This window comes from Pavona decussata, unplaced genomic scaffold, assembly GCF_977016875.1.
Source record: "Pavona decussata unplaced genomic scaffold, jaPavDecu1.1 SCAFFOLD_8, whole genome shotgun sequence".
Taxonomy (NCBI): domain Eukaryota; kingdom Metazoa; phylum Cnidaria; class Anthozoa; order Scleractinia; family Agariciidae; genus Pavona; species Pavona decussata.
Window position 1 is genome coordinate 2,821,813 of NW_028145431.1, and position 16,338 is coordinate 2,838,150.

The following is a 16,338-nucleotide window of genomic DNA, read 5'->3' on the forward strand; positions in this document are numbered from 1 at the left end:
TTAATTTTTGAAGACAGGCGTTTTTTGTGTGTGTTTTAATTATATTCGTCTGAACCAAATTTTGCGATTAGCATCGGGGGATACTGATCCAGGGCGATGTCCAGATGTATTCGGCAACTGAACTAGATCTTGTGACTTTCTAGTGAATCTCCAGCAAATCAATTCGGCAGGGCCACTTAATTCGGTAAATATCTGTTCGGAAAGCCTAAATTGCCTCAGAATTTCGTATTTAATTGTGAAGCAACGCTACAGTAACTGTTTCTTTGATGAAATTTCACCTCAAATTTTCGTTACACTGCAAATTGTAATTGTTTCGGAGGGATAAATGCCGTTGACAAGGCGAAAATTCGAGAGACAAGATTTGGCTCCCTAAAATTTTCTGAGATGCATGGGAGTATTCTGGAGTTAAAAATCGATAAAAAAGAAAAATGATCGGCAACAGATGAACGTGTTATTTTTTCAATTGTCGTTCATCCTGTCAATCAATCAATCAATCAATCAATCAATCAATCAAATGAATCATATCAACTTTATTTATAGAAGACAACATCAAACAGTACATAGTACTTCTAACCTTGCGACCATCTTAATTTAATAGCTACCCTAAATATAAATAGCCGGATACCAAAAAAGAGAATCGATACAATAAGGAATGAAGTCTTAGTACTGATAATTACTTAACAAGATAAAATTCTATGGTATAAGCTAACCAAAAACTTCAACAACTACTTTCAAATTTAAAATTCTACATCTTGAAAGGATCCAAAAAGGATAAAATTTATTTGAAATAAGCGAAATCTATAATGCAATTGATTTTGATTATTCAAGCTGGTATCTGATTGAAGCGATTTTAAACAAGCTGGAAGGCTGTTCCAAAGCGTAGTTTACACTTCTTAACATTAAAGGTCCTGCCGGCCTCACTTTCCCTTACATAGTTAGGAGTAACAAAGTTTAGGTGGCCCCCATGCGTTACCCGGTTGTGTTTCTCACCGTAGTTAGCCTAAGCTGGTGTCTCTTCAATAACTGTACGCGTATGTGCTAAGGTACATCGCTTTTAGTTAACATCAGAGTCCACGAAAAATGTTAAAAAGTGAAGCTTATTAGCAATATCCAGTAAGCAGTGGCGAGGTTTTTTGGCGTCAAGTGTTACCCTTGAACAACGCTTCTGAAGTTTACAAATCAGTTGTTAACATTATCTTTGTTGCACGCCGTCCATGAAACACAACGGAATACAAAACAGGACACGTTCGGCTTTCTGAAGAAAGCTCTTAATCTTAATTAATTATTTAGTACACCAAAGCGTTCCGAAATTTTTCTAGCTAAAGATTCAACATGGTTATCAAAACTCAGTTTATCATCTAACCTACTCTAACTTAGACCCATTTAGCTGAATATCAAGTTCACTTTCTTCGGGCTCAAAATAGTTCTTAAGCCACTTGTCGCTAATTAAGATAGTCCTGGTCTTGGTAGAGTTCAGTGGCAGCCTGTTTGCGGGAGCCCAGTCATTAACATTAGACACTTCCTCTGACAGCTTTTGCTTCAACTCATGGATATATGGGTGTAGTGAGCAGACGCAAGAAAAGTAGTATCATCAGCAACTGAACGGTAAATCCAACTGCGAATTGATGTGTAATGGCAGGCCATTGAGATACGCCTTGTTGTGACGAATGACACTTTTAAATACTACGATTTGCTTCCGTTTGGAGAGATAAGACCTGAACCAAACAAGGACGTGAGGATCAATCCTGTATACCTCTGGTTTGCTGACAAGACGACCATGGTTCACTATACCGAACGCCTTCCTGTAGTCCACCACAGGACTAAGCCATTAACACGATTCCTGTCCAGGTTGAACACGAAGAATCCATTTAACGTGTTAGGGCTGTCTCTGTGCGCAATTTGTTGGCATATCAGTGAGATCACAGCGACAAACTCAAACAGTTGATCGTGTACATATCGTGCCTTAGAATAGATTTTGAAAGTACCTGGAAAACTGAGATTGGGTGGTTCTTATTAACATCCGACAAGCCACCAGCCCTGTGGAGCGCAGTCACCTTAGCGGTCTCCCAGAGAGAAGAAGACTGTCCAGTTACGTCGGACAGATTGATCAGTTTGGCTATTGGCGAAGAGACTGGCTTCAATCCCATTTTTAGCAACGTAATGTTCATAAATCGTAATAAGAATGGTCTCGTTTCATAGAACCATAAGCGTTTCCAACAGAATGGGAAAGTTATCTTGAATAATTCATTCAGCGCCCAAAATAACATGCATAATTCAATGGTAAAACTAACCTTTACTTTCCAAAATCAAACGTCACGTTATCTCCAATCAGCATGAAAGGCGCCCAGTCCCTCACATCAGAGTAGCCGTTGTTTCTCATCCACTTCATGGCCTGGTGAAGAGATTCACTGGCACTCACCCCACGAACAAGATGCTCATAGAAGCGACTCATTAATTTCTTTGTCGCTTTGTCTGGTATGGCCCATAAGGCCACCAACACTGAGCGAGCACCGGATCCTAAGAAAGCTCGAGCGATTCCAACAACTCCCTCAGCTTTAACATGTCCTTGTGCGCTGTGGCAACAGCTGAGAACTACAAGTTTTGCACGCAGCCGGACTTGTGAAATGTCAGCCATCGTCAACAGGTAGTCTTTCTCGGTTGGAGTCCCGTTGATGGGATATTCAGGAGCAAGAGCAATTTCTCCTCTTTCGGCGTCACCATGAGCAGCAAAATGAATCAGACTTACAGAGTGTATGCTTTGAAGAACCGCTTTCTTAGTTGCTGCCTTCCCTAACAAAGGCTCAGCTCCGATTAGTGTTCCAATCATCTTCGCTTCCTCTTTGGCAGAGGGCAAGCGCGAAAGAATCCCTAAGCATCCCTTGTAATACACGTCCCTAACGTCTGGCTCGCCCACTATCAGTACTCCGGTCTGACTGTGATAATCTGCTGGACTGTCCTGGATGAGCCCCATTGTCGTCAAAGAAGGAACAATGCGGATCCTGTAAGTCTCAGATAAGTAATTTCCACTTTCATCCTCTAAAGCCGCAAATGGAACTTTATACAAGACGCGATCAGGAACAATCACCAGTTCAGATTGGTCAAAAAAGTCAGTCACAGGAGCGATGATCATTCTGTAACGCTCAGCTAGAGTGGGAAGGGGTTCCAGGTTTTCCTCTTCCTCTTCTTCTACTAGGCGGTAAGCTGCCAAGTTTTCTCCCTCGGCTTGCTCACCAGTAGCGTCGCTGGTTCTCAAAAACGAAAGTGATCGATCTTCGCAGTGCTCTTCAGGGGGAACAATAAACCTTCTAAAGCATTCGTCACTAAAAACTTGATGAGTACTTCTTTTCAATCCCTTATTCACAAAACATTCGTTGACGTTAGTTTCACGAAAAAGAAGTGGTTTGTTTCCTTTAAGGACCCACAAAAACATATATTGAGAAAAATATGAAATGTATAGACAAACACAGTCACTTTCTTTCTTCACGATCCTTTCAATATCAGGCCATGACAGCGGATTGACTGATATTTTTTGTTGAGCCGAATGCTGACCTGAGATTAAGTCTGCCAGAGCTCTGCCTCGTCCAAGTTCTAGAATACAAACAGCTTCTTTCTCTCTTCCACTGCAGCAAAGCAGAGAGCTGAGTAAATTATAACAACAACTGTGCTTTTCTAAAAGTGATATTTTAAATTGGTCATTAGGCCCGAGAAGGCGTCGCATTTTCTCGCTCTTGTTAATGCTTGCAAATAGATTCGAAACGATTTGATGTTGTGAACCTACATTTCCTTCTGACATAGCGTCCCATACAAGTTGAAGGTGCAACGTAACCTCTGCATCTATCTCACTGAGCTCGCTGCACATGGCAAGTGCCTTTTCATGATACTGTTTAGCCTCAGTATGTCTACCAAGAGAACGAAACAAAGTTCCTAAGTTTCCATAACATCCGGCTTCTAATGCTTTGTTGCCAATTTCTTTGCTTATCGCAAGTGCTTTCCGTTCATATTCTTCAGCTTTTCCGTATTCACCGAGAGATTCAAACACACTTCCAAGGTCTCTAAAACACGCGGCTTCTTCTAGTTTTCCTCCAATTTCTCTTTTTATTGTAATTGCGTCGTTTAGATATTCCTCAGCCTTAGCATATTCACCGAGAGATACAGAAACTTGTCCCAGGTTTATATAACACGTGGCTTCTCCATTTTTGTCGTCAATTTCTTTGCTTATCGCAAGTGCTTGCCTGTGATATTCTTTAGCCCTTCCATATTCACCGAGAGATTGAAACACGCTTCCGAGGTTTGAATAACAAGCGGATTCTCCTTGTTTCTCGCCAATTTCTTTTGTTATCGCAAGTGCATTCCTGTTATATTCCTCAGCCTTAGCATATCTACCGAGAGATTCAGACACTTTTCCCAGGTTTCTATAACACAAGGCTTCTCCTTGTTTGTTGCCAATTTCTTTTACTATTGCAAGTGAATTGTTAACATGTTCTTCAGCCTTTGCATATTGACCGAGGCAATAATACACAGTTCCCAGGTTTCCATAACTCGTGGCTTCTTTTCGTTTGTCGCCAATTTCTTTTGTTATTGCAAGTGCTTTCTTTTGATATTCTTCAGCTTTTCCATATTCACCGAGAGATCGAAACACACCTCCAAGGTTTCCATAACTAGCGGCTTCTCCTCGTTTGTCCCCAATTTCTTTTCTTATCGCAAGTGCTTTCTTTTGATATTCTTCAGCTTTTCCATATTCACCGAGAGATTGAAACACACTTCCAAGGTTTCCATAACTCGCGGCTTCTCCTTGTTTGTCACCAATTTCTTTTCTTATGGCAAGTGCTTTCTTTTGATATTCTTTTGTCTTTGCATATTCACCGAGAAAAAGAGACACTTTTCCAAGGTTTTCAAAACACGCGGCTTCCTCTCGTTTGTCGCCAAATTTTTTTGTCATCACAAGTGCTTTCTTTTCATATTCTTCGGCCTTTGCGTATTTACCAAGGGAAAGATACACAACTCCCAGATTTCTATAACACGCGGCTTCTCCTCCTCTGTCGTCAATTTCTTTAGTTATCGCAAGTGCCTTCATTTGATATTCTTCATCTTTTCCATATTCACCGAGAGATTCATAGACAGTGCCAAGATTTCTGTAACACGAGGCTTCTCTCTTTCTGTCGCCTGTTTCTATCATGATGCTCAATACTTTCTCATGAAACCTTTTTGCTTCTTTATATTTACCCTGAAGTTGATATAATTCTGCCAGTTGAAAGGCTATCTCGCCTTCTTGTGCTCTTAAGCCAAGGCCACGAAAAAAGTCCAGAAGTTTTCTACCGCATTCTATCTTACTTGTGTGTTCGTTAAGAAAGTGATATGCCGCAAACATCACAGCGTAAATAATTGTGTAAAATAAATCGACTACTTTTCCCATGGCTGGGTTGTTTAGGAGAATCAAACATTCATGGCACAACTCAAGAGCTTGTCTAACTCTTCTTGTGTTCAGAAGAAACCTGGCAACGAATACACAACTAAAGGCGGTCCGCGTAATTCCGACTGTGTTGTCCATGACGATCTTAACTAGAAACCAGAGAAAGAAAGCAAAAGTAAAAATCGAAAGGGTTAAAAGTTGACACTGCCTTTCAGGGCGTTTCGTTTGCTGCTACGAGCTTCTTCAGCTAAGAATTTAAATATGTGGTAGGACTGATATTAAAACAAATATCGAAAAGTGTCAGTAAAGGTTAAAAAAGGCAAACGTTTCGGGTATACAACTGACTTCCTCAGTGTGGGAGAAAAGCCTGTGTCACCTACGAAGTTTCCGTTAACAGTTTACGAATTTAGATGACAAACGGCAAGAAAGGTTTTTGTGCCCCACTGTAGCAGAAACTACGTTTCAAAAAATCGGTACGAGGCTTAGGCAGAGCCAATTTGTTATTACTATTCCTAAGTCCATAGTCCGTGCTGAAGGGCTTAAGTATAGGCCTTTCAGGTACTCCGGAGACTGATCATTTAAAGTTTTATGTTAGTTAAGATCATCTGTGCCGGAGACGAATTTTCGAAAGACAAAAACGAAAAGGAAGATTAACATTCGTAACCCTTAAATTGTCAAGGGAAGATTTTTACACACCTTGGGGATAAGCCAGTTACACCATTGTGACGTCATTAGTTTGGGCGATGAGAGCTGTTTTTGATAATTAGCTGGTAAGGCAGGAAAAGGTCTTAAAACAAACGAATCAATGAATAAAGTCAAATCAAATTTCTTCAAGCTATCACCCGAAAAGCAAGGATTTTTTACCCTCAAAATCATGGTGGTAGAAAAATTCAGCTTAACCACCAAATACGTCTATGTGAAAAACAGATGTCCAGTTTGCCCAAACATGAATTTCACAAACCCGGCAGCAGACAAAAAAGAAGAAAGGAAGACCAGGGAAATGAAACAAAATAAAGTAGAAAGACGAGTACATAGGGAAGATTTTCTGCTTTCTGCGTATACCCGAACAAGAACTTTCAAAATTATCTTCCAATGTAAAGAATAAGCCGCAAACAATATTTTGGGTAAGGATGTCTAGTTTCTGAAGAAATTGTGGCGCCGAATCGGTGGGGAGTGGAAACGAATGCTTGGTGTTATCAGCTGAGTAGATAAGGTAAATTGGCCAAAGTAAAGAGATTCGAGTTGCTGACGTTTCGAACATTAGCCTTTCGTCAGAGCGAATTGCGCTGACGAAGGGCTAACGCTCAAAACGTCAGCAACTCGAATCTCTTTTTCAACTATGTTCAGGATAAAACCAAACAATAGTTTTTGTAGTTTGTTTGAAGTTCGATATCACAAGGCACGGAAAGATACACCTACGGGCATAACTTGGCGGGGTTTTAAATGAGGACCCAGAATCAATTGAAAAGTCATCACACTTATAAAATTTTTGGTCGAAAACGCGGGCTTCCTTTTTAAAATCAAACATTTAAATGAATTAAAGGAAATTATATATTACTGAAAAAATATTTGTTTTTATCATTAACGTTGCATTCTGTAGCCATTAGAGCCGAGTATAGTTTAGCGTTACAGTAGGATTTGCCACCAACCAACTAATCAAGTATTCCATGTCTTCCTTCAGGTTTCTGTTTCGCAGTGCATGTAAAATTTACATGACAGTCAACTAGAGATAAACTCATTTTCTTTGCTCTTTCATACGCTGAGATCAGCACCAAGGCGATTTGTACAAAAGCCATACACCACAACAAGGTTTGAAGATGTTTGTACTTACCAAGATACCTCTCACACTTCACAAATCGTCGCAGTCGCAAATAACTAGAATCCACATAGTAGCTCGTAAAAACTAAGGTCTTTTATAGCAACTAACGATCGAAACGAGAAGCACCAAAAACTTGAAAAGGAACATCACATACTCGAAAACGAAGCAGCTGAGACTCGAAAATGAAACGTTCATTGGTCATTCGGGCTGTTGATCATATCAGATTATATTCAGTTTTGGGTATTAATTAGCCTGGGTATTTTAGTCGATAATGACACTTCGATCCGTGACTGGCAAGCACTGACTGGCCAAAACTTCAAGGGTATTTTCTTGTCGAGTTTTGGCGCTTTGGTTTTCAAGTCTGAGTCAGCCGAGTGCTCTTTCTTTGATTTTTTTTTAATAGCTGATGATTCGTTTCGAGTGTTCAGTTTTTAAGTTCCGAGTGTTTCATTTTCTAGATTTAGACAGATTTAGCTTTGGGGCCTCGATGCTTCCTTTACGAGTTTTTGGTCAATGATGCTTTTTCGAGCTTTGTGTGCTTCGTTTTCTAGTTTGCTTTGCTTCTGAGTTCGCTTATTTTCAGGTTTAAAAAGCGGTCCGTTTTGAATTTTAACTGCACACTTTTCAAGATGTTGATGCAGGGTACTGTTCCTTTTTTATCATTAACAAATACACATTGATTAAACATGATACGATCACGTGTCAACATACAGAGCACCTAACCGAGGGAGGGGTGGTTCATACCTGTCGACAAGAGGTTCGCAGGCGGACTCAGTGCAACGGACTTCTTTTGCGAGCTCAAACATTGTTTCCCGCCAAACCCTTGGTTACAAGGCCTGAGCGTATAAAACTTTGTAAGGTATTTTATGGCTGTGTTCACACGGGCAGGTTTTCTGCTGATACTAAACCTGCTATTTGGACCGCGTTTTGGTGCAAGTTTTGCTCCTGCTCCAGAAAAGAAGCACACGTTTTTGACGCGAACTGTTCTCAGAAACTTTCAGTTTCGTTTAAACACCCTGCTGGATTTGACAGTAAATATAAGGCATAACCATGTAGATATTGTTACTGTAAGAGTTCGGATCCGAGGGAATATTTAATCGATACGACGTGTACATAGCCTAAAGTGGAAGCACAAAACACTGTAATAGTGCGCCGACATTTCTACAACTACATATGTTTTGTCATAGAGGGATTGTAACTAAGCTCGATTCACCTGTTATGTATGAAATAGTGAAAAAGAACTTTCTAATATAGAGCGGTTTTCAATTGAGTGTCGAAAGTAATTTTGCGTTTGCTTTGGTTTTACATTACTGCGCTCTGTGATTGGTTAGAAAAATTCGCGCCACTTTCTTAACCAATGAGAATAATAATAATAATAATAATCATTTCTTAAGCGCAAATTCAACTGAAGTTTTCAAATGCGCTTTACAAATGGTATTAATTAAACAATATATATAGTGTTAAAAAGTAAACTGTAAAAGCATAAAAATTAGATCATAAACATCATGCTAACTAATTCTGTTAAAAATTAAAATCGCATAAGTGTTATTCTAAAGGACTAATCGAGATATGCTCTTTTAAAAAGGAGAGTCTTAAGTTTCCGTTTAAAAATGTTAAGACTGTGTTCCTTCCTGAGTTCTAGAGGTAGTCCATTCCACAATCGAGGAGCCGCAGTAGCGAAGGCTCGGTCCCCGAGGGTGGGCAGCGTTTTAACTGCCAGTGGTTTGAGCGTATAGTTATCATTGGATCTCAAACCATAACTGGAGTTCGGCTTCAATGTGATTAAGTCCCGTATATATTTTGGGGCGGTGCCATGGAGAGCTTTATATGTGATTAAAATTATTTTGAAATAAATTCTATGTTTAATATTTAGCCAATGAAGTTCAGTTAATAATGGGGTGATATGACAGTATCTAGGAGCTCTAAAAATTAGTCTTGCCGCTGAATTCTGTAGGCGTTGTAGTTTATAAACAAGGCTGTTTGGTAGCCCATACAACAGAGAATTGCAATAATCCAAGCGACTAGTGACGAATGCGTGTATTTTAATAAACCACGGAGACCTTAAAAGGTCTCCGTGGTTTCTCGGCTTAAAAACTTCCTAATGCGGCTAATATTGTGGAGATAGTCCAAACCAAAACCAATCGTGCCTCGCTCGCACGCGTTTTCCCGCGCTTGGCGCCAGTTACATGCATTTGCTTCGAATTCTGATTGGCTCGTTGTGTTGTTTACATCTGGTGAGATTGGCCACAGTAATTACTTTGGTTTTGGTTTTACGACATTCATTTGGAAACCGCTCTAATGAATGAATTAAAATTACAAATATTGTAGATTGCACTTGCAGGTGAGATTAATTAGAAATGTTAGCTGAACCCATGGGTTTCAATATGGGAGATCTTATCATCCAGTGGTGGATCTATACCTCGATCGCTCAACTTTCGTCTTTTCATCAAACGAAATATCTCGGCGCCTTGGCTTTACAAAACTCGATTTCGGTCTAAAACAATAAAGGGGGGAGGGGGGTGCTCGGGGCCTCGGTACCCTCCACTTGAACTGCTACTGTTATCGGAAGGATTCATCGGAAGGTTTAAATCCCCTGAGATGTGGCCGGGGACTTAATTTTTTTTTTATATTCGAGGTAGCCTGCGTAACAAGGCTGTAGGGTTTTAAACCTTTTTTTGTTTTTACCGCACAGATAATGTTACGCAGCTAGGCTGCATCGGAGGTGGGAGGGGGGCGTTTAGATTCGGAATTGCACCGCATTTTTTTTTTATCTCGATTCCATTGAAACATGTGAGTGCAAAGTCATGTTAGTTTTGGATGTATGTACGTGCTTCGTCGGAAAAATCAGAGAGAAACAAAACTACTTTGCTGTGGCTATGAATAGTGAATTACAAGTCACGTAATGGAATTGTTAACATTTTTTAAGTGGCTACACGATTTAAAATATCTTTGGCTCAATTATCACTAAACACAACAGTATGTCTGAAACTGTGACCAGAAAATTGTCCGCATGATTAGAATTTTAGCACATTTATACCTGTCAAGAATCTTTCTAGAAGCTAGTACAGTTGTACACAGACACCAAAAAGGGCTGCGAAAAATAACCTTTTGTCTATGTCCAAAACAAGATTGAAAGACCTCCAGGAGACAAGAGAGCAGAACAAGTTGTAAACATTCTCATTTGTTACTTTGTTTATAGCATTCTCATAAACCATGAAAAATAGATTTTGAATTGGTGTGTACGTGCCGTACACCCGTACGTGATGGCAATTTTTTTTTTTTTTTTGCAATACTATACGCGTAAAAAAAAACTTACCCAGACGAACTGAGTCCTCAGTTTACCCTTTCAGACGAGACAGGAACGCAACTTTGACACAGGAAAAACTTCAAAGATTTATTTAGCAAAATACTGATAAATAAAGAGCATAACAAACAGCGACAGAGAAAAGAACTCGCCCGGTTCAACAGCTTTCCCAGTTTGAATAGTGAGTAACAGTTTGGTATTTCGATCCCTTGAGTCAAAAGTTAGAACCACCTTGGACAGTACGACAGGAAAGTACTGCTCAGTAGCTTTCAGTTGATGAATGCGGAGTTTATTTTAGGATTTACAGTCCACAGACTCAAAAGTTAAACCACCTAGTACAGCATAATAAACAGCACCGCCCGCAAGAAACTCGAATTTCACCTCGTTCAAAACCAGAAGAATGTGTTCATGCAAAACGGTACTTCAATTTTGTGTTATAACTTCCCCTTCCCCGCTTCAGTGTAGGATTCAATACTTCCCGTCCAGAAATACAGTACTTTTTATCATTGCAACATTGCCCCTTTTATTTTCCCCTCTTTTTGTTATGTTAGACCTCAGTGCTAAGTTATGTTTTCTGCCTGAATCACCCGTTCTAGTAAGATTGTTTTTTTCATCATATGCGATTTCACCCCAAATCGGTAACACGTGCAAGCTTCTGTCAATACCATTCATTTTATTAATGTTTTCGTTCCAAAGGTGAAAATTAGACATAAACAGAATTCTTTTCTTGCGGCTCTCAGATACGGAGTAACCGAGTCACGTCTGCTAGAATTTAAAGAATCGTTAAGATGTTTTAAATGGTCGCACGATTTCAATTTTCTCATTTTCAAAAATACCCTAGCGTGCCAGAGAGGTTTTTCCTTTCATGGGCGGTAGTTCGCGGCGAAAACGGGCTTCGTCGCATCCCGTTTTCGCGGCACGGCCCCTCCTCGCAAAGAAAAATTTTAAAAAAGCCTCTGGTTCCCGGGTACTGTTCTGATCAACCAAAGAAATCAGATACCCAGATAATTTTCCTTACCGTAACAAAATGTTTCCCAGTAGCACAGACTTTCCAAAACTGCTTCAAGAGACGATTACATGCAGGAACGATTTACTCAAGCAGTCATGTAAAACAAACATGTCCTCCTGTCGATGTTCGGTTAGAGCAAGAGAGGATGAAGGTACCTTCATCCTCTCTAGGTTAGAGTCCCTAAAAAGATTTCCCTAGAAACAGAGCAACCACTAATAGGATTCTAACATCTCCAGAGGGATCTTACAAGGCAATAGTTTTCATAAAACATGTGAAAAGCTAAAAAAGTTTTAATTCACGAATACCAAACTGGAGAGTCTATACTCGTGGGGGTGGGGGCAAGGCCAGTTTGCGGTGCCACGCGTTCCTTGGGGTCTTACTTATATTTAGCCTGGGAGGAGGTGGTGGGGGGAGGGCAAAGATTTATTTAGCAAAACTTTACTGATAATTAAAGAGCATCACAAACAGCGACACAGAAAAGTACTCGCCCGGCTCCGGCTTTCCCTGTTTGAATAGTGAGTAACAGTAGTTTGGTATTTCGATCTCTTAAGTCAAAAGTTAAAACCACCTTGTACTGTATAATATACAACACCGCCCGCATGAAACTCGAATTTCACCTCCTTCAAAACCAGGAGAATGAGTTCATGCAAAACATGCTAGTTCACTTTTGTGTTACAACCAATCCCCTTCCCCGACTCAGTGTACGATTCAATACTTCCCGTCCAGAAATAGTTTCATTAAAACGTTGGCCCTTTTATTTTTCCCTGTTTTTGTTATGTTAGACCTCAGTACTAAGTTACGTTTTCTGCCTAAATCACCCGTTATAGAGGTAAGATTGTTTTTTTCATCATATGCGATTTCACCCCAAAGCGGTAACACGTACAAGCTTCTGGTTATCACAGCCTATTAAATAACCATGTCATTTTATGAATGTTTTCGTTCCAAAGGTGAAAATTAGACATAAACAGAATTATTCTCTTGCGGCTGTCAGATACGGAGTAACCGAGTCACGTCTGCTAGAATTCAAAGAATCGTTAAGATGTTTTAAATGGTCGCACGATTTCAATTTTCTCATTTTCAAAAATACCCTAGCGTGCCAGAGAGGTTTTTCTTTTCATAAGCGGCATTTCGCGACGAAAACGGGGTTCGTTGCATCACGTTTTCGCGGCACGGCCCCTCCTCGCAAAGAAAAATTTAAAAAAAGCCTCTGGTTCCCGGGTACTGTTCTGATCAAGCAAAGAAATCAGATACCCTGATAATTTTCCTTACCATAACAAAATATTTCCCAGTAGCACAGACTTTCCAAAACTGCTTCAACAGACGATTACATGCAGGAACGATTTACTCAAGCAGTCATGTAAAACAAACATGTCCTCCTGTCGATGTTCGGTTAGAGCAAGAGAGGATATTAGAGTCCCTAAAAAGATTTCCCTAGAAACAGAGCAACCACTAATAGGATTCCGACATCTTCAGAGGGATCTTACAAGGCGATAGTTTTCATGGAACATGTAAAAGCTAAAAAAGTTTTAATTTATGAATACCAAACTGGAGAGTCTATACTCGTGGGGGTGGGGGAAAGGCCAGTTTGCGGTGCCACGCGTTCCTTGGGGTCTTACTTATATTTAGCCCGGGAGGAGGTGGTGGGGGGAGGGCAAAGGTTTATTTAGCAAAACTGTACTGATAATTAAAGAGCATAACAAACAGCGACACAGGCGGAAAAGTACTCGCCCGGCGCAACAGCTTTCCCAGTTTGAATAGTGAGTGAAGGTTCGGTATTTCGATCTCTTAAGTCAAAAGTTAGAACTACCTTGTACTGTATGATAAACAACACCGCCCGCATGAAACTCGAATTTCACCTCGTTCAAAACCAGGAGAATGAGTTCATGCAAAACATGCTAGTTCACTTTTGTGTTACAACTTCCCCTTCCCCGCCTCAGTAAACGATTCAATACTTCCCGTCCAGAAAAACAGTACTTTTTATCATTACAACGTTGCCCTTTTTATTTTCCCCTGTTTTTGTTATGTCAGACCTCAGCTCTAAGTTAGCTTTTCTACCTGAATCACCCGTTATAGCGGTAAGATTTTTTTTCATCATATGCGATTTCACCCCAAAGCGGTAACACGTACAAGCTTCTGATTATCACAGCCTATTAAATGACCTTGTCATTTTATGAATGTTTTCGTTTTAAAGGTGAAAATTAGACATAAACAGAATTACTTCCTTGCGGCTGTCAAATACGGAGTAACCGAGTCACGTCTGCTAGAATTCAAAGAATCGTTAAGATGTTTTAAATGGTCGCACGATTTCAATTTTCTCATTTTCAAAAATACCCTAGCGTGCCAGAGAGGTTTTTCTTTTCATGAGCGGCAGTTCGCGGCGAAAACGGGCTTCGTCGCATCACGTTTTTTGCGGCACGGCCCCTCCTCGCAAAGAAAAATTTAAAAAAAGCCTCTGGTTCCCAGGTACTGTTCTGATCAAGCAAAGAAATCAGATACCCAGATAATTTTCCTCGCCGTAACAAAATATTTCCCGGTAGCACAGACTTTCCAAAACTGCTTCAAGAGACGATTACAGGAATGATTTACTCAAGCAGTCATGTAAAACAAACATGTCCTCCTGTCGATGTTCGGTTAGAATCCCAAAAAGATTTCGCTAGAAACACAGCAACCACTAATAGGATTCCGACATCTCCAGAGAGATCTTACAAGGCAATAGTTTTCATAGAACATGTGAAAAGCTAAAAAAGTTTTAATTCATGAATTGTAAAATCTTCAAACGTGACCACTTAATTGATAATTAGTTACTCAGCACATTTTCTGAGAAGTCAGTGCAACATTATGCTCCACAGCCGGTAATTCAGTTCAATCTGTTTTTTAGGTTATTATTTACGAATTGTGGATGAAATCGGCGAAAGTTCAATAAATGAAATCAGGCTATTGAGCATCTTTTACGGTGGTTCTACAGTATTTATAAGGTGTTTAAATATGAAGGTTTCACTGTCTGTTTCGGTGCCGGAAGAATAGAAATCAGACCACTGAAGGCCGAGTAACATAATTAAATATTCTTATCTACAGCGAAAATACCATTGCTACTCTAGGACTATATTCTTTAAAACCATAGACAAAACAAAAAGTTATTATTTATAGATAAAGGGGTTAGCCTCTAAATAAAACTGTGGTGTTGCGTCGGTGGTTACCGAAGTAGGCACAAATATTTGATAAAAAAAACTTATTTTAAAATGTCTGAACTTTGACTAACTTGAGGGTCTATGGTCCTTATTTGAGCAAAGCTTTTTTGGATCCTTATTTTCGTTCTTTTTTTTTCTCTCTTTTTAGTATTATTTCCATCAATTATGAATTTTAGACATTTTGTCAAAATGATATTAATGAGCAGACACTCTTCGTGTTGAACTAGTGACTACGTGATGAAACGTCGGCTTATTTTTTATTATTCCCATCAATTATGAATTAATTTTAGTCATTTTGTCAAAATGATATTAATGACACTCGTGTTAAACTAGGGACTACGTGATTCAAGTTCGGTCTGGTGCTGATCAAGGCTACGTGCTGCCTAGAATAATTTAGCCAATACAATTTACGATCAAACAGTTCTATTTTCACTCTTTCACTCAAGCACCCAATCTAGAAACGGGAAAAGATGGAAAAGGGGGCAAAAATTTAATCGAAATTTAAAAATACAGAGAAACAAGATCCTTAAAGGAAATTTTCGCGCACTGTTAAAGTACGGATCGCGAACAATGCAATGGTGTTTAAGTTCAACTAATACGGGCAACGGTTTCTTGCAACTTAAGCTTGTCGCGCAACAATTGTTGCGTTGCAAGTTGCGATTGTTTGTTCCCTGTATTAACACCTCCGTGCGCAACAAATTCCATCAGTTACAAAAAGTAGGAACAGCTTCTACTTCCTGCAACATAAAAATTTGTTGCGCGCAAAGGTGGTAATACAGGGAACAAAGAATCGCAACTTACCAAACTCATTTTTAAAAATACCCTAGCGTGCCAGAGAGGTTTTTCCTTTCATGAGCGGCAGTTCGCGGTGAAAACGGGCTTCGTCGCATCCCGTTTTCGCGGCACGGCCCCTCCTCGCAAAGAAAAATTTAAAAAAAGCCTCTGGCTTCGGGTACTGTTCTGATCAAGCAAAGAAATCAGATACCCAGATAATTTTCCTTACCGTAACAAAATATTTCCCAGTAGCACAGACTTTCCAAAACTGCTTCAAGAGACGATTACATGCAGGAACGATTTACTCAAGCAGTCATGTAAAACAAACATGTCCTCCTGTCGATGTTCGGTTAGAGCAAGAGAGGATGAAGGTACCTTCATCCTCTCTAGGTTAGAGTCCCTAAAAAGATTTCCCTAGAAACAGAGCAACCACTAATAGGATTCGGACATCTCCAGAGGGATCTTACAAGGCAATAGTTTTCATAGAACATGTGAAAAGCTAAAAAAGTTTTAATTCATGAATACCAAACTGGAGAGTCTATACTCGTGGGGGTGGGGGCAAGGCCAGTTTGCGGTGCCCCGCGTTCCTTGGGGTCTTACTTATATTTAGCCTGGGAGGAGGTGGTGGGGGGAGGGCAAAGATTTATTTAGCAAAACTGTACTGATAATTAAAGAGCATAACAAACAGCGACACAGAAAAGTACTCAACCGGCTCAACAGCTGTCCCAGTTTGAATAGTGAGTGAAGGTTTGGTCAGTTTCGATCTCTTAAGTCAAAAGTTAAAACCACGTTGTACTGTATAATAAACAACACCGCCCGCATGAAACTCGAATT

The 16,338-nt window shown here is 39.9% G+C and overlaps 1 protein-coding gene across 2 annotated transcripts in view; it reads right to left on the reverse strand.

Moving 5' to 3' along the window:
* Positions 1-1,901: 1,901 nt before the first annotated feature.
* LOC146488947 (uncharacterized) overlaps positions 1,902-16,338 on the reverse strand; it is a 32,458-nt gene continuing 18,021 nt past the window's right edge. Inside the window, exons 1-2 of one of the 2 annotated variants that reach the window (XM_085114974.1) lie at positions 7,242-7,488; positions 1,902-5,559 (exon numbers count right to left, since the gene is read on the reverse strand). In XM_085114974.1, coding sequence (XP_084971100.1) covers positions 2,294-5,548 — 3,255 coding nt within the window. In that variant the 5' untranslated portion in view covers positions 5,549-5,559; positions 7,242-7,488 and the 3' untranslated portion in view covers positions 1,902-2,293. Of the gene's footprint in view, positions 5,560-7,241; positions 7,489-16,338 lie in introns of those variants that run through there. The other variant, XM_085114979.1, reaches the window with a different exon arrangement.